Raw genomic sequence first — 27,411 nt, 5'->3', positions numbered from 1 at the left:
TCTAAAATTGTTTTTGTTAGAGGTTCTACAGATGCACAGAAAATGAATTACAATTCATGACGCAGATCATAAATAAAAGACTGTACTTCCCAAAGAACCACACAAGGCCACAGTGTTCACACTAGTCTGGATTTTCTAAAAACGAGGAAAATGAGGGGCTTCTGGCATGGGAAAAACTAAAGATGGCTGTGTGCCACACCAGAGTATAGAGCCCTCCTGGTTAATCCTGGCTGAATCCTGACTGGCGTGCCTGCTGTTACGTATATACTCACTGAACAACTGGCACCTGCATATGGGAAACACGACTAAAGCAGGCACAAAATCCTATCATCATGATAAGCCCCTAGGAGTATTGTTGAGGGAACTTAATCCACAGAGTGATGGATGAGGTAGGTGGAAAGGACCTTTTTTTTTTTTTTTTTAACTGTTAGACTCACGGCGAAATCCACTATGTCATATCAAACTCTACAAACTCTAAAAGGGTTTCAAATTCATAAAGAATTAATGAGGCAAAATTTCTCAAAAGTAAGTAATATACATCTTTAACACCAAAAAGCAATACAGTTTAAACTGGATCACACTGCAAAAAGTTCCAAAAATGACTTTCAATGGAAGAAAAGCCATTTGTATTGTACATGTCTACTGAAAAAAAAAAAAAAAAAAAAACTTTTTGTGTGTTGTTGAAAAAAATAATATTTCAGTTTAATGTTTTAGGTCAACCACAAAATAAAATGTTGTACTAAAATGAGCTGAGTGGTGAGCACTCTATAAATAAAGTGACATATGAGCCATCAAATGAAATACAAAAGCAGAAAAGTATGTTTCCCTTTGCAACCTAAACAAATTCTAATGTATTTAGCTGAAAATTAGCAAGAATTATCACAATGTCTACTCAAAGTAGACTGGAGATTTCTTTTTCAGCCTTACTTTTATATTTGCTTTGAGTTTGGTTTCATAATTTTAAAGGTAGAAATATTTTATCATGAGACAAAATACCATTTTCCATAATTCAGTTCTTTGATTTCCAAATTTACATTAATTTTCAAGAATTTTTAAAATTAAAATATAAAAACAGCTATCTATAACTGCCAGCAACGAAAATAATCTCTAATAAATATCATAGATGTAGATTACTATTTACCAGTTTATTTGGTTTTCCATCTTCTCCCAACTGAGAAAGTAGCCACAAAAAACAGAAAATGTTTTTTGATTGTGACTAAAAGCAGTTCTTTTTCCAATGGAAAATGACATATCTGCATCATTAAAGAAATACAAACTTTCACTAGATACATAGTGAAAGCGAACTCAAGAACTACAACATATTTTCTAAGAAAGTAATACTGGAGTCCACCTTTCTCAGAATGTCTTAATTTAATGATGACTGTTATCAAATATTATCTTATCTGCAATACTGGCTGCAGATATGATTTTACTAAATGATAACTGAATATTATCACTTCGAAAACATGGCAAATTTTGTGGTATCTTTTGCTATTATTTGGTAATATCTGAAGATTTGTTATACACACATATATATATATGAATACATGTTCATATATATTCCACTGGATATATTTTTACCAAATTTCATATTCAACTTCAAAATGTTAGATTCAAGTAGAAATTACACTGTAGAACTTGAATTTTGGTCAGCTGTAACACAGACACTTATCATCTGTTACCTAAGTTGCTATAAGCACCTCATTTCCTCAAGGTCACTTTAGGGTCAACAGACATAATTACTTTTCATTGTGGCAGGCCTAGGGAAAATGATCAAATTAGTACTGTAGAAAGAAAAAGCAAAATATCAATTCTATTTTTAAATATGTCAGCTATACAGCCTTGAAATTACTGTTTAAATAATAGGTGACTATGTACTTGACAACTGCCATTGAACAGAGGCAAGGGATCATTCTCATAACCCAGAATATTCAGTATATGGAAAAATGTAGTCAGCCATATCTGCCTAAGTATCAATCACCCCCATGAGGTACTCATTTATATCAAAAACGTTCTAGAAGTTCCATGTTGGATCACATATTCTCAGTTTACTGAATTATTCATAACTGTTCATTTCTTCAATTCATATAATGTTAAATAATCTCTACTCAAAATAAGGCTCTTCTGGAGGTTTTAAAAAAATGTACTATGAAAGGGTGATAAGCATTCATATAGAAATATACAAAGAGCTGTACAGTCAATAGAAAATATAACAAGATCTAAACTCATTGATCACCTTGAAATGAATTTGAGAAACCGTTCCAAAGAGTAAAAATTACAAAATGCACACTAACATTACTTTCTTTATTACAAACTATTAAGGTGAAATGTACATGATATTTGAATTATAGATTAGGCCATCTAGGGACTTCCTTGGTGGAACAGTGGTTAAGAATCCGTCTGCCAATGCAGGGGACACGGGTTCAATCCCTGATCCGGGAAGATCCCACATACCGCGGAGCAACTAAGCCCATGCGCCACAGCTACTGAGGCTGCATGCCACAACTACTGAAGCCCATGTGCCTAGAGCCCATGCTCCACCACAAAGAGAAGCCATCACAATGAGAAGCCCACACACTGCAATGAAGAGTAGCCCTCACTCTCCACAACTAGAGAAAGCCCGTGTGCAGCAACGAAGGCTCAATGCAGCCCCAAAATAAATAAGTTTATTTTTAAAAGTAAATAATAATAGATTAGCTCATCCCACGATAATCTCCGCATGACCCTTGACTCCTGGGTTGAAAGTTGAGACTGCCATCATAGATCCTGGCATACACAGATGAAAGTAGCCAAACCCACCCTAAGGGGAAGGAAGCCTGTTTGAATATTTGGAAATTCAATTTATAGCTTCCAAATTAATAATCCAGCTGTAGACAAGAATCTAAAATCTATACATGGCATATCACTAGGTTTAGAATGAGGATAATTCATTATAGAAACTTTCTATGACAACAACAATAATGAAGACACTTTAAACATCCAGGCAACTATGAGTTAGAGTATGGTTATAACTTTTTTTTTTTTTTTTTTGCGGTATGCGGGCCTCTCACTGTTGTGGCCTCTCCCGTTGCGGAGCACAGGCTCCGGACGCACAGGCTCAGCGGCCATGGCTCACGGGCCCAGCTGCTCCGCGGCATGTGGGATCTTCCCGGACCGGGGCACGAACCCGTGTCTCCTGCATCGGCAGGTGGACTCTCAACCACTGCGCCACCAGGGAAGCCCATAACTTTTTTTTAAAATCAAGTTTCTAAGCCATTTACAATATATCATAGCTGGAACTCAGAATAATACAAATGTGTATGTATGTGTGTATAATTTTTTTTCCTAAACTCTGACATTGTTATAGGCAGCCTACAAAAAGTATATCCTAATAACCTTTTATTAAAAAATTGTTTTCATAATACCTTTTCTTTTTTTATTTATTTATTTTTGGCTGTGTTGGGTCTTCGTTTCTGTGCGAGGGCTTTCTCTAGTTGCAGCGAGCGGGGGCCACTCTTCATCGCGGTGCGCGGGCCTCTCACTATCGCGGCCTCTCCTATTGCGGAGCACAGGCTCCAGACGCACAGGCTCAGTAGTTGTGGCTCACGGGCCCAGTTGCTCCGCGGCATGTGGGATCTTCCCAGACCCGTGTCCCCTGCATTGGCAGGCAGATTCTCAACCACTGCGCCACCAGGGAAGCCCCTAATAGCCTTTTTCGAAAAGAAAAGTTAATTGCTCTGCAAAGGAAAAAATACTTCCATTCAGCTAATTGTCTTCACATCTGGATAAATTATAAATAAATAAAATGTTGTAGAAATATAATCATCCCTTAAAATTATTATCAGAAAGAAGCAATAAGGAAAGGAATTTCACTATTTCCTTGGACTCTGGCCAGTGACTCAGAAAACTGTCCATGAGTAGTTCTTTATCTGATCAAGGCATTCTTTCAAAGTAAGAGTAAGTCCCCAAACCACATATACTTGTTGCTGTTGCCTAAGAACTACCTTCACAAATCAGGCATGGAAGCCATCTGGGGTCAGGCCGTCTGGAAGAATCTGCAGATGGAACAGACCTCCTATCCTCTCAAAAATGAAGGTTCGCACGTGGGCCAGGAGAAAAATGCCTGATTGCCCCATGTAATAGCCCAATCACTCCTACTGATTCTTTAACAACTGGTAAGAGGTTCCTGCTGTGTAATGAGATTATGGAACACATGATAGATTAGTGACCTTTTGAATTAGGACAAGCAACATGAACTCACTAACAAATTCCCCCTTATATTGGAGAGGCTATGTTAAGGGGGTCAGCCATTTGCCTAAAATAGCTGAAGCACAGATGCAAATACCAATGTATAAAGCTTCATTCTTCGGTGTTCCAGTGCTACGACTGAGAACTCACATCTGGCTTGGATATTGTGAAAGCATCTGATCATTTTAGTCAACAACTACATAAAAAACATTTTCCTATTTGGATTTATACATGTGTTTTAAACTATATTTGAAAAAAAATCAATCAAAGTAGCTGTTTAGATTCATTGACCAATCAATGAAGGCATACTGGTACAATGGGTTTGGGACAATGGGTTTATTTCTTTCATTCTTGATCCTATTTTAATTGTTTAAAACTTTGTTCTATTAGCACAGCACAGGGTTTTGGAGACAGGCAGAATGGTAGGTTTGACCCGGGGTAAAACCTGGGAGAGCTACATGGATTCAATCAGGGAGATCTTTCAATCCCTTTAGACATCAATCTCCTCATCTTTAATGTGAGTATAATATAGTACCCACTCACCAGATTTTTTTTTTTTTTTTTTTTTTTCGGTACGCAGGCCTCTCACTGTTGTGGCCTCTCCTGTTGTGGAGCACAGGCTCCGGACGCGCAGGCTCAGCGGCCATGGCTCACGGGCCCAGCCGCTCCGCGGCACGTGGGATCCTCCCGGACCGGGGCACGAACCCGTGTCCCCTGCATCGGCAGGTGGACTCTCAACCACTGCGCCACCAGGGAAGCCCTCATCAGATTATTGTGAAGAGAAAATTAGGTAATCTATGTAGAACTCGTAGCACAATGGCTAGCACCTAATACTATGATAAGCTCTCAATATTTTTAACTATTGCTTTTTATTTTTTATTTATTCTTGTAAAATGTTGTTCCAGTGAGGTGAACTATTTTTCCTAATGAATGATTTTTCTATCGTTAAATTGCTCATCTTATTGGATAAAACATAATTTATTCAAACAAGTTTGACTTCGGTGAACACCATAAAGCCATAGAGAACCTCCATGTTACTTTCATGATTTTACTATTGTTACTCCTCATTTGGATCTTCTAGAAAAGATAGAATTCCTTATCATATTAAGGAGATAGTACTTAGGGAATAATCTTGACACATAAATACATGTCAATAGAGTATCCATTTTTAAAAAGTGTGTGTTTGGGTAATGGATTTAGGTTTGCACACATCTAGCAGTATCCTCCTTCTTTGTCTCCCTTCGATCAGCTACTCTTTGAGGTTAAACATGAAGTCCTTGCCTTTGACACTGAAGAGAATTGGTCTGTATGGAATATAGTGGCTAGACTAGCACTACACCCTAAATAGCTTAGCAACTCAAACCAAAACCCAGTCATTATTCATCCTAAAACCCCAGTACCTGGACGTATTCAGAGTCTCAGAGTAATGTGTTACTCACAAACATTTTATTAGTGCTATTCAAATGTGGTTTTCAAAATAGTCTAAATTTATGAAAACAAATGGGTAATTTAAGGCTTTCCATAGTCACTACTATAAATCATAGGCTATGAGGAAAGTGTTGCCAATTTCTGAATTCTCAAAGCACAAATACAAAATTCTCAAAGACTTTTTACACATATTCTTAATTTTACTCCTGTCACTTGTTTCATTTTGTTCTGTATGTTGTCCTGAGAGAACCAAATCCCTTTGCTAGAACTAGGGGTAAATGCCACAATGTAAATTCTATTCTAATATCAGATTTACATGTTCAAAATGATCAAACAATTATAGTACCTTGAAACCCACACCAAAAAAACTGCTCTGCAGATAAACCTCAGATACAAATTTATTTCATCCTTCTGAATCACAAACTTTGATGCATGTCTTCAGAAATAGGTGGAAGAGGAGCTACTTATGAGACATTTCCTCAATCCTTCTCCTCACCTGTACTACACAGGATAAAGCATTATCATCAGGATAGAGCAGTACCGTGACTTTCTACAGAGGATGGGAAGCTGACAATCATACTGAAAGGCATATTAGCTTTCTTCAGGAGATTTAGAAGAAACGTCACAACGCTGAGTATGACAAAGTTGCCTCCACCCTGTCACAGGCCCACATCCCCATTACAGGCGATGTGACCCGGCAACGCACAGGTGTGTGGCATATAGCCACATCAAAGGACTGGAACAGGGCTTCCCCGGTGGCGCAGTGGTTGGGAGTCCGCCTGCCGATGCAGGGGACACGGGTTCGTGCCCCGGTCCCGGAAGATCCCACGTGCCGCGGAGCAGCTGGGCCCGTGAGCCATGGCCGCTGAGCGTGCGCGTCCGGAGTCTGTGCTCCGCAACGGCAGAGGCCACAACAGTGAGAGGCCCGCATACAGCAAAACAAACAAACAAACAAACAAAGCAAAAAAAAAAAAAGTACTGGAACAGTGGAATGTTTATACAAATACACCGTTATGATACCCTCTCGTCTGCATGCTGAGGCAGAACAGAACTGATTCCTACAGGCTATTTATGAAGTCTCTCCGTTGGCCATTTAAACATAAGCTTTGGAACACCTTTTCTACACAGATGATGATACATGATAAATCATGCTAAGTCTCAGTTGCATAGACAATTATTAAATATACTACTACAGCTCATGACAACAATATACATATACCAAATTCATATGTAGATCTCGTCTTTTGAATTTGACTGATTTAAGAGGACACTGAAATGATTTACTGTGTCAGTTACACAGAAAATACTATACAATTGTGGCAGGTGAAACACGGCTAACACAGATTTGATTGGATGTGTTAAAATTAGGTAGATATTCATACTCATTTTAATAAGCCAATAGCATGGATAGTGCTAATAATTCTAATGGTATCTCTAAACTACTGAATGAAAAGTGTCTGTATTTGTCCTAGTTTTTTTCCTCCCTGATTTTCATTTTTGAATATTGCTTTTTAGCTTTGCTGCCACCCCTCTGTGCAATGATTACAAGATAATGCTACAAAATAAGAGAGGAGGGCATCTTGCCCCCACACTGTCTCAAATCAGGGCAAATATTGAGAACACCCAGGAAAAGGAATATTTAGGGCTACACATTTTATGAAAAGAGAACTGAAATCCTGACACAGAAAATACCAAATTTCTCATACATAATTCTCATAATGCTTTGCTTCTTTAAAGTTTTCAATAATTTTTTAAAAGTTAGGACACCCTCACCTAAACTGGCTCAATTTGCCACATATATTTGTTGCTAAAGATCACATTATAGTAAATCATTACATTATTACATTAAAATACTTATAAAAAGGTATCACTTTCTAGTACTTGGTGAAACAGTCTAGAATGGTCCACCTTTCATTTTTAACTTCTTCAAACTTGCAAAAGCCACACAGATCCTAACACTTATTTCTGTTTTCATACTTTTACTTCTAAAACACTCCTTTACTTCTCTTTAAACTTAAGTGTTCTCTGAAGTGGCAGCAGCTATAACGGTCCTCACTTTATGGGTAGAAAGTCCAAGGCAGCCAGAGGTAAAATAATTGGCCATGAGTCACTCTGCCTGCCAGTAAAGATGGACAAAGACCAAGGGCAGAAGCCTGTAGATAGACCAAGCTAGTGGGAAAAAGGGAAAAGTCGTGAATTTCACATTCAAAGATCTGAAAGTACAACAGGATCTAGCTACTCGGAGCAAACTCAAAAGTAGGCCAACACACAAAGTAGGCTAACATACAACAGATATAATAATAACGAAATGAGAAAAGACATTTTCAGCTAATATGTAAAGTCTTAGAAATTCCTTTGTAAGTGTTCTAGGTAATTACAGCCCTGGGTTAACTATACCAGTATCTCTTAAGGTGAAGGCAGAGGTTGATTATTTGTATAATTTCAAAGAGCATTCCTATGCTTATTTTTTGGAATTTACTATTGACTACAGAGATAATGTATAAACATGAATAAATATGGGGCAAGACCTTCATAGATGAGTGATTAGTGATATATTCTATAGGAGAAGGACACAGTATAATCCCCCAAACAAAATGGATTCCAAAATGTAAGCCTAGAACTGACCAAGGCTCAGAGCATAAGGACATGTCAGAGAGAGTTCACCCACAAAGTTTGTAACTGTGAACTACATTAAATGTCTCACCAGCTTCTTAATCTTTTTTTTTTTTTTTTTTTTTTTAATAGTTGCTGCACACGGGCTTAGTTGCTCCGCAGCATGCGGGATCTTCCCAGACCAGGGCTCGAACCCATGTCCCCTGCATTGGCAGGCGGATTCTTAAGCACTGCACCACCAAGGAGGTCCCTCTTAATCTTTAATGTAGCTTGTAATTATATGGCTGAGGTTGCTCCATCTGATTGCCTGTGTATCCCCTTCCTTCATACTTAAGTATTAGTTGAAATTCAAGGCTCAGGGCTATTGTTCACCCCTTCATATGGCTTAATGTTTTTAACAAAATCACACTGATCTCTTGCCCTTCTCCAGGCTCCTGAGAATTAAGTTTTGGCAATGTACAACATAATAATTATTACTTATAATATAGGTATTACACAATATTTATAATATTTCTCTGGATGGCTTATTTTTTTGATAGAAATGTCTGCTCAGTCAGATTATAAACTCACTGAGGGTATCCATCATTGACTTTTAGTCCAGCAATGCCATAGCAGCTATTGCAGTACTATACACCTAGCAAACCAGTTGTTGAATTAAAGGAGCTTTCCTATGTGTTAGGAAGAAACATCTAAATTAAACTGAGTTAAACAAGTTGATTCTTAGAAATCGAAGCTCATTAAGCAAATGTTACAAATCAAGGTCTTTGTCTTAATGGGCACAAACACAAATTAGTGGGTAAAAGAAGAAGATATTTGTCTGAGTTACCAGAAAAACATGAAGAAAAACCAGGTCTGATAACTAAGTAGAAGCTTACCCTCTAGATTTACGTGTATCATTAACAAGAACATTTCTTACTGTCTCCCTCCAGCTTTAAAAAATTGACCCTCCCTAAAGCGTTGGCCAGTATTAATGGATTTCAAAGAAAAGAAATACGCTATCATACTGACTTGAACTCGAGTATATAAAATAGATTTTTTTTCTATCAAAAGATTGTCTCATTTGCTAACAATCGCAACATTGTCCTTCCAAAGTAAAAGGAAATCGAGATGGTAAGTTTATTTGCTGTGATGAATCCTACCAGTGCCCACTGAGATAAAAATAAGCAGTGGCTTTGTTTCTGCTACCAACAGGAATTAGAACAGAATACAAGCAGGAGAGAAATAAAACTGTAGACACATTTATAATCTAGTATGCTCTAACAAAGGCAGATTAAAAATCTTAATTCTATTTCAATATGCAATCACTCGTCTCTTCAGAAACTTTATCAAGAAGGAAAAAGAAACCTCAAACACTTCAGAAAAGACTATATGAAAAAGAGCCTTCCAAAGAGCAATTACTGGGAATATCATACTAAAGAAGTTCCTCAAGAGAATAATTAGAACTCATATTGTGAAAGTAGGATCAAGTTTTCATGTTAGCTTAATTTAACACGCATGAGGATACCTGTTTGCTTCTTTTGTTGTCCCTTTCCTTTCTGTGGATTTTCAAAGGAACATCTGAAAGAAACTGAAAGAAACATCTACACCAACATATCAGAAAATGTAATGGAAGCAAAATGAAGAGAAAGAGGAGTCCTGCTTGGAAGAATATTATAGACATCCAGGAAAGACATCCCCTCTACATATTATTCCCAGAGATTAGAGTGGGCATTTTGAAAAACATGATCAACTGATGAAAGATAGCAAGTAACAATGGGGGAAAAGATCTGGAGGATATCTTGGCAGAAGATGAAGCTATAGATAGCTTAGAAGCTTTGCTGGAGACACAGGAATAACTTAGCATAGAAGAGTTTAGCATCTGGTTTCCGTGGGAGAAATGGTTCAAAATATGTCATTTGTTGATTGGTGGGGAAAATGTCTATCATTTCTCCATCTCCCTCTCTGTATAGAGTCTCTGAGTCTCCAGCTGCTCATCTACAAACCTGGGATAATAATACTCAATGGGAGTTATTTTGAAGATTAAATGAGATGGTGTACGTGAAGCATTCTAGGTTCTAGATGTAGAATAAGAAGAAGATGGGAGAAAAATGCCTTTGCTTCTTTTGTATCATTGCTGTTGCCATCTAGACTTAAAAGAAAAAAATGTAAGAGCCAAGTAGCAATCTAACACATCTAATTGAAATCAGAGATTCTTCTTTCTAAAATAACTCGACTTCATGACTGCTGACCACTTTCTAAAGCAATGGTTCTAAACTCTAGCACACATCAAAAAGAGTGGGGGTGCCAGTTAAAAACCCTCAAAAGTGACTGAGCAGGTCTAAAGTAGGTCCTAAGAATTTTGTTCTTTTAGCAGGCAACCCAGGTAATTCTAGTAGCTGTGGTCAGCAGACAGCACTTTGCTCTAAAAAAGGATATTTTAGGATTAATTTCTAGCTATTACATACATATGAAATTAGCAGTGAAAAATATCAGTATCATGAAGGTGGGTCAAAAGAGATGGAAAGAGAGAGACAGACATAGAAAGAAAATCACAGAATATTAGGTTGTAAGGCAGGGGTACCCAACCCCCGGGCCGCGGTACCTTTAGGAACCGGGCCGCACAGCAGGAGGTGAGCAGTGGACGAGCTAGCGAAGCTTTACCTGCTGCTCCCCATAGCTCGCATTACAGCCGGAACCCGAACCCTAACCCTAACCCTCACCCCCATCCGTGGAAAAATTGTCTCCCACAAAACCGGTCCCTGGTGCCAAAAATCTTGGGGACCGCTGTTGTAAGGGATTTTTCCATCCAGTAAAAAAATTTCCATAATCTCTGACAGATGGTCATTTTAAATACTTTCAGTGATGGGGAATTGCTGTCTTCAGGCAACACACGCTATTCTGGGTTATAAACTGATGTAAAATAAAGGGTAAATCATAAGTTTCTGGAAAATTGAAGAAATGTGGATATTATTCAGGGTGAATTAGATATCAAAGCCTTCCTAGACTTGATTGGACAAGATAAGGCACCAACTAAATTCAAAACTAATTTGACTGTAAGACAAGCTGAACATCCAAATGTTGGATCTGCTACCTGATTCCACTAAAAAAGCCATGCTTTCCATGGCTGCCGTAAAAACAAACCTTTCACTTCGTCTCTCGTTCACATTTCAATGGTTCAACATTTCAATCACGCATCTGGCACTACTTTCATCTCCCCATTTAGGCAGTGGCAAGTAAACAGCAATAAAATTATATGAAACAAAAATATTTTTGCAAAGGTCATAAATATTTTCAAATAATGGTCCAGGTCAAAACTTCTTAAATGAATAGAAGGTATCCTACAAAGCCATTTTATCTTACTACTTTGTTAAAAACAACACTACATATTTATACTTTCATCTTTATGTAGTTATTCCACCAAATGAGGAAAATAGTTATTAAGCCATTTAATTATTTACTTGTTTTAGAAGAACTCACCAAGCCTAGTGGTTTCGGATGGCTCTGTCACATGTGACTGATGTCTGAGCATTTCCGTTATCGTTTACGTAAATTATCTAAGGCTCGTGCAGCCTCTTCCAGTGCAAATCCACTCATGTCATTGATACAAAATTGGAAAGTATGGGGTGCTGCCCACTAATATGGTCTTGGATTCTTTTCATCTAATCTGCCAAAATATTGTCTGGGATGAGAAATTTGTATAGAGTTGGCTGGGATTTAGAACAGGCCAAACACTTACCCTGATACATTTCACACAGTTGCCAACGCTTCCTTTTAGTCCAGGATCCCAGGTGAGAATTCCAGTAGTTTCCGGATCCTCTTCTCCACTGAACCCTCACTAGAACATCAATCCCAAATCTGTGTCCTAGCTAATATTTATTTGTGTGAAATAACTGAGCCTTAAGGAAACTATTTTTTTGAAGTATTAGATGAAAAAGGTTTCTATGAATATTTTAGCAACAATACTATCTGATTTATTTTCCTTGGACGCTAACGAGCATCCAATAATAAATAAATCTCTCTCTCTCTCTCCAAAAGTATCTTTGTGCTCAAGCTTGAGAAAGAGAAAAGCAGCCGCTGATTTCCAGGAACTGGCCTGTTACTATCAGCTTGACCTCGGTGTTTTGCTGTTGAACATAAATCATTTCACAGGTCATCATCATCAGACCAGGCCACTCTGTGACCACGATGGAGCAGGACAATAATGGCACCTTATCATGTCTAAACACAGACAAAATATGAACACTGTCCAAGCCACAAAATTCTAGACATCCCTCTCTCTCTTGCTAACTGAGAGATTGCCACTTCTTTACTGACTACAGCTTTAGTCTGCCCTCCTAGAGCTAAGATTTATTGGGATACACAATCATAAAACTGTTCCTGCTTTCTGAGAGTACCCAACCCAGAGTGAGTCCCCACTTTCTTGGACCCTCCCACAAATCACTCATTCAAAGCCCAAACCTAATGAGTCATTTCAAACTCAGTTCCTTGTGATATATGCTCCTCCCTCACTGCAGTGAGTCAGAACCCCAATACATCCAACGACAGGTGTTTTCCTGGTGGTCTTTGCAGGGAGAGCGCTGACAAGCTCAGTTACTACAGCCAGAACAGACATTCCTAAGAAAAGCTAAAAGAATTTCTATCTTCCAGATACTCACTAAAATTCTAATACAAAATAAACTCCTTGAGCTTATTTTCTCACATGGTGGCTTTTTTGGCAAAGGACCCTTCAGTTCTGTCCCTCAGAAGAATTGCTTTTGTGAAGTGTAGAATAAACAGGTGGATTATGGCTCAACTGTTAAATATTTACTCAAGGAAGAGGCACGTTTCCAAAAATTAGGATTCAACATGTTAGATCAACACCCAGGCCACAGTGAGCCTGGTGGCCCATAATCCTGGATGCTTATGTAGAATCCTATAGTGGGACTTCCCTGGTGGCGCAGTGATTAAGAACCCACCTGCCAATGCAGGGGACACGGGTTCGAGCCCTGGTCTGGGAATATCCCACATGCCACGGAGCAACTAAGCCTGGGCCACAACTACTGAGCCCGCGTGCCACAACTACTGAAGCCCATGCGCCTAGAGCCCATGCTCTGCAACAAGAGAAGCCACCGCAGTGAGAAGCCCGTGCACTGCAACAAAGAGTAGCCCCTGCTCTCTGCAACTAAAGAAAGCCCACGCGTAGCAATGAAGACCCAACTCGGCCAAAAATAAATAAATAAAATTTTAAAAGATAATCCTATAATGGATTCAATGTGAACCTCTAGTAGAAACGCAGACAATAGAATTAAGTGATGTGGCATTGACTTTGCTCCAATTCTCGCTTTTCTCAGATTTCATCCTTATTAGGGATGCGTATCTCTCAATTATTATTTCCCCATAAAAGCACATTTAATGGTTTATTAAAGTTAGCAAGAGAGGGGGATGTCTGATATTTTCTGGCTTGGACAATTTAGAAGTTTCTAAATATGAAAATTTAAATTGCCTGCTGTGCAAAAGATGTGAAGCAGTAATCTAAAGACCGGGGGTACATTTATATAAATCTCAATAATTTGTATGAGACAAAATGTTTCCAATTATAGCATATAACTTTTGACATTTTGAAAAATGACTAGTAGCCTTTGCAAAGTACCAACAGCATATTCTGCCTCTCTCTAAATTATAAATAGACTTTCCTCTACATGGTTAATTCCAATAAATAATTCCATTTAAGGGAAGAGCAATAACACCTAAAAGTTATTGTCATCACCTATATATTAAATACTGCTCAAAGAATTTTATACACATTATTTCTAATCCTCACAAAATACCAAAAGGTATACACAGTTTTTTCACATTTTACAGATGAGGACCCGGATCAGAGAAATTAAGTGATAGGCTCCAAACACACAATAGTAAATGACAGAGTTAAGGTGAAAACCCACTTTCGTCTGACTTGCCAAGCTGAAGGATGTTTACCTGTGTGTATGTGTGGTATGTGTGTGTGTTCTTTTTAGGTGAAATTACTTTTAACATTCAAAATTCACTGTGTTTTAACAACTCGTGTAGTATGTGCCTTTTAATGTATGCACAAACACACACACACACACTCAAAACTTGCTATTAATTGCTATCATTTTGACTGCAAGTTTGGAAAAGAATTTATTCCTAAAATAAATATGTTTGAGAAAATGGAGCTTTAAAAATATTACAGTTATCACATATGATGATTTCTTCTGCTCTAACCCCTCAAATACTTTAAGATGGCTTAGGTCGTGTGAATTTAGTATCATCACTCAGAGCTTAAAATCTCCTTGAGATACATTCTCCACCCCTTTAATAGTTCTGAGTATATTGTTTCTAACACAGCACAGGGAATTCAGAAAGAAATTAAGAGGATTTTGAAATGATATTGTGAATTCAAGCAAAAATTCCCTTTTTCTTTTTCCCTATCTCTTGCTCTCTTTCTCTTTTCTAGTTGTTTTTTTCCTTTTAAAAAAAATGTTGATCAATTAGCTAACACCCTATAAAAATGTCCTCGAGGGCTGGGGGATCCAGAATCCTTAAGTACAAAAGGACATTCTACCAATGTTCCCGCCTGCCCTGAATTATCCTTTTGCGTTTATCAGATTGCATCACTATCTTCATGCTATTATCTAAACACTGTCATATGTGGGCATGCTTTTTTTAATCAAATTACTTGGCACTGTACAAATATACTAATCCCTTCTTTGCCAATGATCTTTTCAGTATCAGAGATTTCGAATTATTTCAAATTTTTTAGATTAGGAGACATTTAGTACATCAGAGATCTACCACTTTGAAGCACAATGCAATTTCAACATTATCAAAATAAAAAATATTCATTTGCTCATGATACTTATTTTTTTTAATCTGCTCATTCAAAACCCTAAACCATCTAGCTTTGGAATCCATTTACATTAGAATCATAGATCCCGCCCATATTATTGACTCAGGAAATAAATGGATTTTAGGAGACTTTATTTAAAAGGCATCTCCTTGAGAGGTGGAGCTCAAAGAGCTCTGTGAGGCTGCAACAGTTTCCCAGGAGTGAGGCCATAAAGAAAGAAGTGCTGGCACTGGGTGGGGCTGAGCAGTTCACATCTTTTCCCACTGCTTCTCACTGGTATGTTTCCATGAAAGTCAAGGGTGTGGGAATGTATGCCAGGGTAGGAAATCCTACAGACTGCTTGGTGTGCCCGACACCCCCTAACCCATAATATCTTCAGCTGTTTATCTTAATCAATGAAAGAGCTATCACATTAATGTCTGGAAAAACTGCAAAGGAGCTAAGCAAACCAAAGAAATGTCATGCTGGGGGATCAAATTTCTCCTGTCACCTCAGTCTTTTCTCCTTCGGAGGAATACACTTAGCACGGATCCAAAAGGCATTTGCTGTCCAGCCATTGCAAGATCATCACGGAGCCAAAACATGTGGCCCCGACTCTTGCTTTTGCTCCACAATCCACCCTGCTGAACGGTTCCTTTTAAACTCACCCATTCTAAAAATAAAATGACTCTCTCTGTACCCACTTAATACCAGAAGCATCCATCAGCGGCCACAGTCCTCAATAATCCACATGCCAAACACACCTTATCTCTGTGCACTTCACCATGCTCCAGTCAACGTATCTACTATGAACCGAGGTCTCTTTCCTATTCTCAGAAAGCAGCGTTTTGCACCGACCTCTTTAAAAAGCAACGCTTGCACAGCTACAGTCTGTAGTTACTCCTAATGCTCCATGGTTTCTACAGCCTCACTGATATTACACACTCACACGTACACACACATCTATACACAGACATTCCTAATTCCAGCAATTTACCTTTTTGGGTCTTTTTCTTCTCTGACTACTGCCATTGAACTTCTCTCCACTGTCGCTTTTCTGAGCTGCATCTTCGTTCATCATTTTGAGCAGTTTGGAAAGAAAATAGCGCTGCCATTAAACCCTGCCGCCTGTCCAGACCACTGGCGAGTATGCACTTACTGGAGGAAAGCAGGAGGAGGAGGAGGGGTGGGGAAGGGGCGCGCACTGGGAGGGTGAGGACGGTGACGTTGCCATGGCAGCAGCTGCCACAACTGTTTATCTGACTGCATTGTTCAATCTGTTTCAACCAATTACCATCAGGGACTGGTTACAACGAAGAAAGCCTTGAAAACAAAATGCCAGGGACTCGAATGATTTGGGGACACTGCTGGTTGGTTTTTGACACACCCGCAGCTCCAATGGCTCTCAACCCCCACACAAAACCTGCACTTAATTTTCCTCCTACAGGTACTTCAACACAGAGCAGATACAGTGCGTAATAAGAAAACTGTAACATCCTTGAATGTCTCTGAACCTGAAGAGGCACCTTTTAGCTGGCAAAGAGGCTACTCAAGGAACAGGATTAGCTATTAATATCCTAAGGTAAATGTAAGAAAGTTACATTTTTAAGATGTTATTCACTTGATTCCAGAGGATAATCTTTCAAAACTCAGGTCAAGGATGATTTCTGTTATAAAGCCTTGCGGGCAGGCTCTTCAGCAACCAGGTAACAGACCTCTCCCTCTTCCGGGCCTCCCCTTTCCACTGACCGTTTCTGACATAGCACCCGTAACACTGTTTCACAATTGCATGTTTACCCAGCTGTCTATTTTCTACAGGCCAAGAGCTTCTTAAAGCCAGAGATTGAGCTTTGGGTGTGTGTGTGTGTGTGTGTGTGTGTGTGCGTGTGTGTGTGTGTGTGTGTGTGTGTGTGTTTGGGTTGGGGGAGATTGCTGAATTTCCCAGAACCAAGCATGATGCAGTGGTACATTAAAGACATTATGAGTAATACAAATATAAGAAAGTTGGGGAGTTAGAACATTTTATAACTGATCTTTCAAATCTTCTTAACCTAATTCTCTCTATTGACTGATGAATAAAACCCAATTCCTGCTCTCCAGGAGCTTATAAAGTTCCAGAATTCTTCTTGATAAGAAAAGAAATTAGAGCGTGTTTTTATAACAAGAAACCCAATTTTATCCTATTGGATTGAGGTGGCCATATTTGTATGTTTAATCATATTAAATTGTGGACGCAACCAGAGCCCAACACGTTTTGTACAAATACACACGTGCACACACTAAACACTCACCCCTATTCCTAGAAAACAAACTCAAAGCATAACACACAGAATACTTAACTGGGAAAATAGAGTAAGGATTAAACCAATGAGATAATGTATATAAATACACTTTGCAAATGGAAGGTCCCTATGAAAATGCGTTATTGCTATTGCTAATCCTATTTTTATTACAAATATAGGTAATTTTCAACTCAGAAAAGTATATCTTACAAAGGTTCCTTACAGGAAGATGGCTACCAAAATTGGGAATTCATCTTTCCAGTAAACGCAGCAAGAAAAACTCACCTTCTCTCCCCACTGCTGTCGGATTGCTCTTTATCTCTGCCTGACCTCCCCTGAGACCCTTGCCACCTCCTCACCTAGGGTCAGCCCCGCCTTGCTGCCTCTCATTCCCTCCACCTTCCTTCTGCTTGAGCAGACCCATCCCACCGTGATGCCTTGGATCCCACAAACAGGACAGAAGCAATAGGACCCTTGTTTCCTAAACAAAACCCTACGGGAACTTCTACAGACGCTTCTAAGAGCCCAACTCGCACTGTTGTCAGAGCCTTCTTGAAAATCCCTCCTGATATCGTCCCACTCCTCCGCTATCCCCTCACCTGTCCACATCGTGCCTCCCTTTTGGACCTTTCTTAGGAGCACCCTCAGCCTGGAAACCGGATTAATTTACTCAATAAATATTTATTGAATACCTACCATGCGGTAGGAACTAAGCACTAGGGACACACTGCCCTAACCACCAGGGATATAATGGCGAACAAAACGGGCAACATTTTTTGCAATCACGGTGCTTATATTCTAACAGGGAAACTAGACAGTAAACAAAAATAATAGTGGTAAGGGCTAGGGCGGAAAAAAGTAGGACAAAGAGTGATGGGGAACAGATGCTATTTTAGATAAGGTACTGATAGAACACGCTCTAGAAGCCTGAATGAAGTGAGGGACCAAGCCAAGCAATTATCTGGAGGAAGATTGTTTCCTTACTGCGTTTAAAAATAAACTTTGGGGGCTTCCCTGGTGGCGCAGTGGTTGAGAGCCTGCCTGCCGATGCAGGGGACGTGGGTTCGTGCCCCAGTCCGGGAAGATCCCACATGCCGCGGAGCGGCCGGGCCCGTGAGTCATGGCCGCTGAGCCTGCGCGTCCGGAGCCTGTGCTCCGCAGCGGGAGAGGCCACAACAGTGAGGGCCCGGGCACCGGAAAAAAAAAAAAAAAAAAAAAAAACAAAAAACTTTGGTCCCCTATTATATGCCGTGCAATGTGTTAGGTTCCATGTGGGATGTAAAGATAGACACTAATCCTGCCCTCAAAGCAAAGAGAAAAGCAGTTCAAAAGTCCTAAAATGGGAACTTCTTGTCAAACATATTAGGAACACTATGATACCCCAAAAGGGGAAAAGAAGGGAAAAGGAAAACTTTTCGAGCAACTGGATCTATAGGAGACTTATGTTACTAATACCCTGCATTCTCATGTGACGCCAGAATGGGTTTTTCAATCAATCGGTTTGGTAGACCAATTTGGAACCTAATCATTGCTTTTACATCACCTCTGCAGTGTATATCACAAACAGATGTACTTCATATTTCACTACTTTATGAATCAGCAACTTTTCTTTTTTCATTTATTTTTTTGGTTGCACCAGCTCCTTAGCTGTGGCACGTGGGCTCCTTAGTTGCAGCAGGCGGGCTCCTTAGTTGTGGCGTGTGAACTCTTAGTTGCGGCATGCATGTGGGATCTAGTTCCCCGACCAGGGATCAAACCCAGGCCCCCTGCATTGGAAGTGTGGAGTCTTAACCGTTGCACCACCAGGGAAGCCCCAAGCAACTTCTGATTATGTTTGCGCCACCTCTTGTAACAGTGCCTTCTCTGTCAATATCCAAATATATAGTACACAGCTTAAACACTCAGATGCAGGCCTCTGATTTTGACAATGAGCTATAACCTCTAGCTGCTTCTTCTAAACTTTTATACAGTATACCTTCTTTACAGAGTAAAAGTACTGCACACATACTAGACCTGCATACCACAGAGGTCAACACCCACCCTCAAACTATAAAGTAAAAATCTCAGCACATAAACAGGTGCTAGTAGTATTATGTTCATTACAGCATTAGAAGGTACATTTTATACGTACAGAGAACATCAACAACATGTTATGGTACTGTGAACGCAGGGGGTTTCTTTTTCGAAGCTTTCAATCAATTTCTCAGTGCCTCTCTAGTAGGCACTCCCCGACTGTCCTCATAGTGCAGTTTTTTGTGGGCACGTTTCCAATCCGACGCTAAGCTCCTTGAGGGCAGGATTAGTGTCTATCTTTGCATCACACGTGGAACCTAACACATTGTGTAGCATATAATAGGGGCCCAAGGTTTATTATTAAATGCAATAAGGAGACATTTTAAATATCTACCATGAGTCTATACTTATGGTTAAACTTCCAATGGGTAAATTCTTCATTTCTTAGATTATTTTGTGTACTTTCTGACCTCTAGGAGCTATGCATAATTTCAAATAAGATTTTTTTTTTTTTTTTTTTTCGGTACGCGGGCCTCTCACCGCTGTGGTCTCTCCCGTTGCGGAGCACAGGCTCCGGACGCGTAGGCTCAGCGGCCATGGCTCACGGGCCCAGCCGCTCCGCGGCATGTGGGATCTTCCCAGACCGGGGCACAAACCCGCGCGTCCCCTGCATCGGCAGGCGGACTCTCGATCACTGCGCCACCAGGGAAGCCCTCAAATAAGACTTTTAAAGAAACTTGAGAAATTGGAGTGGCTGCAGACAAAATAGCAGTGATAATAGTATGTTATATTTTAAAGCATTTTATAATTTATATAATTTTTAGCTCCAAAATAGAAGATCCATGAAGACTGAGATCTCTGTCTGCTCACTGATATATCCCAAGCACTTATAGCAATACTGGCATATGACAGACACAAACATTTAGTGACTTTATGGCATTCTCACAACCACACATGGAAAAAGGTTAAGATCAATCATAGCACAGGTGAAAAAACTGAGGTAAAAAGCAGTTTTGGTGACTTTCCCAAGATAACAAGGTTAATCAGATACAGAGCTAACGTTCTTCTGATTCTAATGTCGCTGTTCTTTTATTAAATCATGGCTGGCTTCAATGAAGAGCAGCCATTTAATAAAGTGCAGTAAGATGGAAAATACCAAGAGCGGAAACTACAGTCAGATGACAGTGACCCGAGTAGAAAAGGGAAACCTTTATTAGTTTTATGTTAAGCATACTTTTATAGGCATGGCGTTTTAGAGGTGATTATATTAATTTTAACGGGCCTGCTGTTCCATGCTGTCGTGCAGCTGGAGCTGGGTGGAGAACCCTCGGGACATGACGGAGTGGACATGACTCCAGGCACAGCAAGAGGGTTGCTCAAAGAGGGACTGGCCCTGGTGATTGTCATCAGAGGAAGGAAATGGCATCACGGCTGGGTTCAAATCATATCAGGCTATGTCCCGTGCCCAGCAGTGTTTGGGGCCAAGGCCACAGACTCTGTACCTCATTTCTATCCTACCTACCCATTCTTGATACTTTACTCCCGTCATTTATTTGAGCGGGGTAAATTTCCCTGGAGTGTAAGCAATTGGGTCTATGTTTAAGTCCTAACCCTCCAGCACTGAGAATGTGATGAAATCGTGTTAAGATAAGGATGGGTGGAATAGGGTGAGCCTGAATCCAATGACTGGTATCCTTAGGAAAAGGGGGAAATGTGGGCACAGAGACACACAGCGGGAAGATGGCCACGTGAAGACTGAGGAAGAAACAGGAGCAATGTAGCTGCAAGCCAAAGAAGACCAATTGCCAACAACCACCAGAAACTAGGAAGTGGTAAGGAAGGATCCTTCTCTAGAACTTTCTGAAGGAGCATGGCTCTGACAACACCTTGATGGCAGACTTCTGCAATCATAACCGTGAGAATAAAGTTCTGTTATGGTAAGCCACCCGGCTTGGGGCCCTTTGTTATGAAAATCCTAGGACAGTAATACAACCATATTTTCCAGCCACCCTTGCAGCTGGACCCAGCCATGACTTAGTCCTAGTGTTACTGAACGCAAGTCTGTGTGCCGAATGCACAGTGAGGCCCAACCAATACGAAAACTTCGGAGTTTAGAGCAGCGAAAGGTTTATTGCAGGGCCAGACAAGGAGACGGCTGGGTCATGCCTTAAAAACCCCAAACTCCCTGAAAGCTTTCAGCAAAGCCCTTTTATAGGAAACATGAGGGACGGGCATAGTTATCTGTTGCATACTTCTTGGGGTCAGATCCTTTGTTCTCTCTCTTTTTTTTTTTTGTTTTCATGATCCTTTGTTCTTGGTCAGGTCATGACGTTCTGTTAACCTCCACCAAAACAAATGTTATTCTCTGGTCTGACCAGAAAGGCCAAGGTCCCAAGGCTCAGCTTTCGCCCTCTGAGGTCCAGGCCCTGGCTAAGAGGAGGGGGGTCCCTGCGCGGGCGGTTACCCTGCCTGAAAACGTTCATCCAGAACCCCGTCTGGGTCCTCGCAGCACTGCCCAGGCCCAGCTGAGGAGGCAGATCTCAGCTGGCAGCACCCTCAGGGCCAGGTGCCCAGACCCTGCCCAGCGGTCATCACTGAGGGAGCCAGGCGCCCAGGACCCAGCCAGCCCTCAGGCTTTTCATTGAAACCGGAGAGAATCATTTGTATGGGATCGATAGGGATACGTGTTGTAGCAAATACCCATCAGGTGAATCTCCAGCTCACGACAATTGTCCTCTCTGAGAAGAGCCCCAACCTCAGAGGTGGACCTGAACTAAGGATGTGCAGTGTCCTTACAACGTAACCCCGACCTCGGGCCACCTCCTTGGGATAGACAACTGACCTAAACTGGCCCCGTTTTTGAAACGTGAACAGAGAGACTCAGGCTGGTTGAAGCTGTTACCTTAATGGCAGTGTTCATATACTCCAGTTGCTGAGGCCCCCGTGGACTGCGACCCGTGGAGACTGGAGCCGCCGTTCAGTCGCGGGGGGTCGGGGAGGGGGAGGGGTCCGCCACTGCTTCAAGGCCTGGGCCCGGCCGGCGGACGGACGCCACGGCCAGGGCCCTGGAGCTCTGCGGGGCACAGCCCTCAGCCTGTCCCAGGGCCCCTCAGCTCAGCCGCCGGCCCTGAGGCCAGAGGGCCTGGAGGGCCCCAGGGAGAAGGCCGCAATCCAGCACTCACCGTGCTCTCTGCTGCAAGGACCACTGCCAGGCTGACTGTTGGCGGGGCGGGACTAACCACGTGCTCAGGCTCTCACACTCACGGCTGTGCAGCTGCTCCGCCCCTATTACACTAGCCTGCAGAATGTGGGTGGAAGTGTATGCCACTCTCAGGCCTAGCTAATACAACCTTCCCATGAGCAAGCTTTTTTTTTTCTTTTTTTTTTTTTTTTTTTGTGGCCATGCCAAGTAGCATGCAGGATCCTAGTTCCCCAACCAGAGATCAAACCCACGCCCCTGCAGTTGGAAGCACAAAGTCTTAACCACTGGACCGCCAGGGAAGTCCCCCGATGAGCAATCTTACCTGTTTTTCCCATCTAGTGGCGGAATACAGAGGAAGATATAACCTGGAAGGTGGAAGAGCAACAGGTGCAAAAAAGCCTGAGTCCCTGAATCACTGTGTGGAGGAGGGACCCTCTTCTCCCTGCTCCCTCCTCCATTGACCCTCATTAAACCTGAGTAACTTTTTCTCGTGAGTGCTTTGTGGTAATGGTGTTGTTTGTTACAGCAGTTAGCCTGTGGTAACTAACCATATCTACTCATGTTTTCCAGGGAATATGTAGTCACATTTCTATTTTAAGGTTGCCTGTTACATGAATGACACTCTCGGTGCATCGAAGCTTTTAGCCATTGGAAATGGATCTTATGCCCTGGAGCAAAGGTGCTAGTCTCATTTAAAGAACAAAAAGAAAAAGGTGGAACACAAGTAATTAGAGGTGAGCAACGGTTGTTGATTAGCGGTGGGTAGGGGAAAGGGATGCCTGACTCTATGGGATCAGAGTCTCAGAACGGCTTTTGTCCACTTTCCTCTTCATCCTGTCTCTCTTCCTGGATAAATCCTTTGCTTCTTTTCCTATTTCCAGAAGCCACTGCTTCTAAGCATAGTGGTCTCCCTTCTCTGCCCCACTGAGTATGAACACTTAGAAAGCAAGTCTATCATATAAGCAAATACAAAACCTTCTCAAAGTTCTCTAAGGACTTTTCTTTCTTTTTTTTTTTTTTTAAATATTTTTGTTATCAGTGGGGAGAAAATGAAGGAAAGATAGCAAACAAATGAAAAAATTAGCTTCTCAAAGTTCACAATGGTTGGAATGTACACAGTGTCGGACTCAGAACTGCTCTCCTCTGGTGCTTTTTCTGAATTGCCAGGAGTTCTGCACAAGTCTTATTCCATATCATTTATCTTCCTTAGGAGACCTGGGGGGAGTCTATTTAACAGTAACACCTCCTTGGAAGCTAAAGTCAGGCTCAAGGGCCAGGCAAGAAGCCTTCTTCATTTTTCTCTCCCAGTTCTTTGCTGTCCCACCATGAGCATCAGCAGAAAGTACTTCCTCTCCCTCCCTGTAATCCTCCTCCTCCTCACCTGTGTACTCCTCTTCCATCATTCATCTATTTCATGTAACAGATATTCTGTTGGATGACAGACTGCTGTATGCCAGGCTCCCTGCTTTAGGGGCTTTAGCATGAATTAAATCATCTTTGCTTTAGGGGCTTTAGCATGAATTAAATAATCTTTGCCTTTAAGGAGTTTACAGTATAAAAGTGGTGACGGTCATTGAACTAGAAGCATAATAACTCTATAGGGGATTTTAAGGGTCCTGTCCTCTTAGGGGGACGCTTTTTAAGCTTTTATGAAAGCATAAAAAAGGGACATCCAACGCAGTCTGAAAGAATAGAGCAAGTTTCTGCGAGGAAGTGACTTGAATATTGAGAAGACCTGAATGATGACTAGGAATTATCTACGTGGAAAGGGAAGTATAAGGTGAGATTGTGGAAGTATGATTCAAGCAGAATCAACAGCACAGATGAATGCCCTCTGGTGGGGAGGAACATGGAATCGGCAGAACTGAGACAAGGCCCCCACGGCTGTATGGGGCAGCTCCTAGCCCGGCCTGCAGTAATGACTTCATCCTAGGCCTGAACGTGTCAACAAGTGTGCCTGTCCACAGACTGGTTATTGCCCCATGTAGGTATACGAGTGTGATACCTAAACATTAGTATATAACTTGTGAATCCTGTAGCAAGATGGCCCTGTTAGCTTATAAAGAATATGTACTTGTGGGCTTCCCTGGTGGCGCAGTGGTTGAGAGTCCGCCTGCCGATGCGGGCGACGCGGGTTCGTGCCCCGGTCCGGGAAGATCCCACGTGCCGCAGAGCGGCTGGGCCCGTGAGCCACGGCCGCTGAGCCTGCGCGTCAGGAGCCTGTGCTCCGCAACTGGAGAGGCCACAGCAGTGACAGGCCCGCGTATCGCAAAAAAAAAAAAAAAAGGAGACCTCATCTTCGTTAAAGTCTCATATTGAGAAAAGGCCTCAAAGAAAAATTTTGGAAATCCATTTCATTTAACAAAGAAAGAACAAGACTCAGAAAGATCAGAAATTTTTCCCAAGGTTCCATAACGAGTTAGTAGTAGGAGGCAGACCAGGATCCAGGACTCATCCCACCTCACTGAGCAGCCTTTATACCATGGTAATCTTCACATGGGTGAATTTAGAAAGCCTATGTCAAATCTTATCTATTTTTATGTTAAGTTAAGGAGCCCTCAGCTCTTACATAAGGTGTAACAGAAATTAGAGAGAAATTAGTCCACGAAATAACCATGCCCCTCAGGGAAAGAACCCTTGTTTCTCACGTAAATATGGTATGTGTCCAACCCCAGACTGCAGCAGGCTCAGTGGTTGTTTCACTGAGATGGATCTTGAAGAAGCAGCAGCAACAATTGATTAGGGACCTACTTCTTTCCCTTTAAGCCAGTCTTACATAAGGTTTACCAAAGAGGTATTTGGCTGCAAAACTTACCATGTCCAGCATAAAAAGGAGCTTTTGGAACCCATGGCAAACAATTTTAGCACCTCACTTCACCTGAGGCACCCACTTATTAAAATTAGCATAGTGATTGATTAGAGTCTCATTTTACATCAATATCAGCAACAATACTTGAGATCAAAGGTAGAATCTTACAGGAGAATAACAAAATGTGGCTGAGCTCACCATGTCTGTGTCCCTGTCTAGGTCAGTTTTTTAGGACGTGCCGTTACTTGCTTGCTCTACTCTAGGGTCTCTGCTCAGTCTCCAGTGATGTGAGTTCTTGAAAATAGCTGTTATAATTGGGTTTCCTTACAGATGCAAATGAGGCACATTGGGGCAGGCTGTGTCCTTGACAGACATATTTTTTCAAAGCAATTTATTACTGTAAACATTTTAAACCTTAAACCAGCTTGAAAGTAAGGTCATTTTTTTCCTCTTTTAACTATGAAGAGAAAGTAAGTGTCCATTGGTAAATACCCAACATAAAAATAATCTAGAGGCTTAAGTCTCATAGAAACATAAATCATATTCTGAAAGATGCATAACCATGGTGGTAATAGAAGTGACAAAACCACAAAGAATCACAATGTTAGAAGGTAACTTAGAGACTACTGCATCCAGCTCCTCACTTTTAACAAGTAAGAAAAATTGGAGCCCAACTTGGTTACGCTACTTACCCAACGCGGTACCTACAGTTAGTAGAACTTTGAATTAAATTCCAGGTTTTCTCATTCCTAATCTAGTACTGATGTCTTCCAGTGGGGTGTCTCTCTACTAAAATGAACTTTAAGAAGCCCTCCCTTCTCAGCAAACATACAGGCCCAGCGATGGCCCGTTACTCACGGAATGGGGGGAAAAATTATATGATTCATGATACACCAGGCAGAACTGTTTCAGGCATTAGAAGCAGGGAACTGAATAAGACAAAATAATATATTTCTTAATGTTGCAAAACATCCCGAGTTTAGACCAGGATTTACTATAACAGAATCACAGTAGGAGAAGGCAAAGGAGGATCAATTGCTTTTCCACAGTGTTAACTCTTTGCCAAAGACTCTCAAGAATGATAAAAAAAAAAAAAAAAAAGTAGTGATAATATGAAGGTTAAAGCTCCAAAGAGCCTTTAAACAAATGGCTATAATAAAAAAAGACAGATGACAACTGAAGCCCGTTTGCTATCTTATCACTCCTGAGAATGAATTATTAATAAATGACCACTACTATCCCTCCCAGTTAGAAAAAAAAGGTCAAAGTGAAGAGTTTATTATCTATTAGTGCTCTCTGACTTCTAACTACCATCCCAGTCCAGACTGATGTTATTCTAAATACGTATTGCCGTTGCAAACTACCTCATAAACTAGTGGTTTAAAACAATAATTTTATTTTGCTCACAAACTTGTGGGCCTGGGATTCTGGAAGGGCTCAGCTGACTGATTCATTCATATTCATGTGGTGACAAACGAGGCAGCTGGGGCTGGAGGCTCCACTTCCACAATGGCGTCCTCACTCACATGTCTGGTGCTGATTGATTGGCTTCTCTCTCTATCCACGTGGCATCTCATGTTCCAGGATCTCTCCACATGGCTGAGGCTTCTCACTGTATGGTGGTCTCAAGGTGGTTATATTCTTCCATGATAGCTGCTTCTAAGAGGCAGGACTTGGAAAGTGCCGGACCAGTTAAGGGCGCTGCCATATTTTATTGGTCGAGGCAGTCACAGGGCCAATCCAGATTCAGGAGGTAAAGAAATGGACTCCATCTCTTGATGGGAAGGGTGGAAAGGTCACTTGGCAGAAGAACATATGGGATGGGAGCCATCTTGGAAAATGCAATTTGCCACAGATGGTTAGCAAGTGAAGTAGGCCATGAGGGAGATGAAATATAAGGGCTGATTTTGCATACTATAAACACAAGGTCTTTTCCCAAATGAACAGACTCTGCTAGCTAGAAATGCAGTTTTCTGCATTCTTTTATTTATTTATTTTATTACAAAAAAGCTTATCAATATTAATTCCTGGA

The 27,411-nt window shown here is 41.1% G+C and overlaps 1 protein-coding gene across 19 annotated transcripts in view; it reads right to left on the bottom strand.

Annotated features, from left to right (window-relative positions):
* The window catches only part of ANK2 (ankyrin 2), a 689,273-nt gene that overhangs the window by 332,112 nt on the left and 329,750 nt on the right, over window positions 1-27,411 (bottom strand). For 6 of the 19 annotated variants that reach the window (XM_067036539.1, XM_067036541.1, XM_059066592.2 and 3 more), the window contains exon 1: window positions 16,071-16,225. The exons of 5 other annotated variants lie outside the window; for them this stretch is intronic. In XM_067036539.1, the coding sequence (XP_066892640.1) occupies window positions 16,071-16,154 (84 nt within the window). In that variant the 5' untranslated portion in view covers window positions 16,155-16,225. Of the gene's footprint in view, window positions 1-16,070; window positions 16,234-27,411 lie in introns of those variants that run through there. 8 more of the 19 variants (XM_067036505.1, XM_067036513.1, XM_067036531.1 and 5 more) reach the window with 3 other exon arrangements.

Source organism: Kogia breviceps, chromosome 6 (genome assembly GCF_026419965.1).
Source record: "Kogia breviceps isolate mKogBre1 chromosome 6, mKogBre1 haplotype 1, whole genome shotgun sequence".
NCBI lineage: Eukaryota > Metazoa > Chordata > Mammalia > Artiodactyla > Physeteridae > Kogia > Kogia breviceps.
The sequence above is the reverse complement of the archived record's forward strand: the minus strand, read 5'-3'. Positions and strand labels throughout refer to the sequence as shown.